This window comes from Temnothorax curvispinosus, unplaced genomic scaffold, assembly GCF_003070985.1.
Source record: "Temnothorax curvispinosus isolate PA1 unplaced genomic scaffold, ASM307098v1 QBEX01005360.1, whole genome shotgun sequence".
Classification (NCBI taxonomy): domain Eukaryota; kingdom Metazoa; phylum Arthropoda; class Insecta; order Hymenoptera; family Formicidae; genus Temnothorax; species Temnothorax curvispinosus.
Window position 1 is genome coordinate 1 of NW_020215140.1, and position 1,761 is coordinate 1,761.

General features: G+C 31.6%; 1 protein-coding gene across 1 annotated transcript; it reads right to left on the bottom strand.

Annotated features, from left to right (window-relative positions):
* Positions 1-176: 176 nt before the first annotated feature.
* Positions 177-1,703, bottom strand: LOC112454806 (zinc finger BED domain-containing protein 4-like; the record flags this gene model as incomplete). Its single annotated transcript, XM_025016399.1, has 2 exons — positions 1,439-1,703; positions 177-1,340 (listed from the first exon to the last, which is right to left on the bottom strand). Coding segments are annotated over exons 1-2 (1,243 nt in total), but the record flags the coding sequence as incomplete, so codon positions are not given.
* Positions 1,704-1,761: the final 58 nt, after the last annotated feature.

Below are 1,761 nucleotides of genomic sequence, written 5' to 3' on the forward strand. Positions count from 1 at the left end.
ATACTATTTAGTCTATTTACTAATTTAGTAATTTACCCTTATCGCGCAATTTGTACATATATACGATGAGCTTGTCGAAAACACCTGCGATGTAATCTACACTAACAATAAGATTAATTATTATATTGTTATTTATTTATTAATTACATATATTTATAGTTACATATTTTTCAAATATTTCATATTTTTCATAAGAAATATGAGCATTTCTGCATTATCTGGAAGTAATCTATTTCTGTCTTCTGTATAAACGGCTGCTGCGGCGCTAAATAACCTTTCGGAGTTTACAGAGCTTGGAGGGGCACTGCAATATTTGAGAAATAATATTTTTAAATTTGGCAATTCTGAAGCGTGAGTTTTCCACCATACTACTGGGTCTTCCTTTCGCGTTATTAAAGGCATGGCAAGATATTTATCTATTTCTGCGGTGAATACAATCGTTTTTTTCTTCGTTCTATCGCTGGGTTGTCTATTAAAGTTTTTTTCCTCTTCTGTGCTTGTGTCAACACTGTCAACATCTGATTTCGACCCATTCGCGATTTCGTCGAAACATTGCCAAATACTTTCATGAGCTGCATCATGAAGAATTTCAGAAAAAGACGGTGCATTATCATTATCAGTAGTTTTATCCTTGGAATTGAAAATATTTTGTTCATCGTTGCTTCTATTCCTATTGATAGCAAGAAGCTCGTCAAGGATTAATTTTTTTACTTTGACTTCATCTTTTAAAAAGCGAGTTTTGAAACGTGGATCCAAAAATGTAGCGTGTGTAAAACAAGAGCTTTCTTGAATATTTTTTCCAGAAAAGTTTAAAAATCTTTTTTCAATTGATTTTTTTAAATCTTCTTTTAGAATCATTATATCCTTTTCTTGAGATTGAGTGCGTTTCGACAAGTAAGATTGAAGAGTAGCTATTGACGGTATTACATATCCAATGCTTTCATCATCGGCACTGGCAATCTTTGTTATTTCTTCTATTGGTTTTAAAACAATAATTACATTTCCAATTAAATGCCATTGCTGTGCATCAAGAGTAGGAATATCATGTTCCGTTGCATATGCAGTGACAGCCTGTTTTTGCTCATAAAGGCGTGACAGCATATAATATGTCGAATTCCAACGTGTGACAACATCCTGTATTAACTTGTGGGTCGGAAGTTTTAATTTTTCTTGAATTATTTTCAATTTTGTGCAGGCCTGCGATGAATGACTAAAGTGAGATACAATTTTGCGACATTTTGCTATAATATCAACAATTTTTCGTTGCACAAAAATTGCATCATGGATAACCAGTTGCAATGAATGTATAAAACAACCGACAGATTCTGCAACTGTAAGATCTGCAATAAAACAAAAAATAATTAATATTCCTATTAGTTTATGTATATAATGTATATATAATATATAAATATTAAATAATAATAAATATATAAGTTACCTATTCCGCAAATCATGTTGGCAGCGTTATCTCTTACAATCACATGGATTTGATCAATACTAAGATTCCACTCTTCCATAATATTGTTGATTATATCAGCAATATTGCCACCAGTATGACTGACTGGGAAATGTTTAACTGTCAAAGTATATATCTCTTTTTTAAATGTGTCGGCGGAAATATAATGCGCTGTTAAACTTATGAATGATTCATTGTTTACAAAACTGGTCCAAATGTCTGTAGTAAAAGATATATATTTTGCAGTACATAGTTTAGCTTCCACTTGAGCTCTTATCTCTTTATATATTTCTGGCATTAGTGTT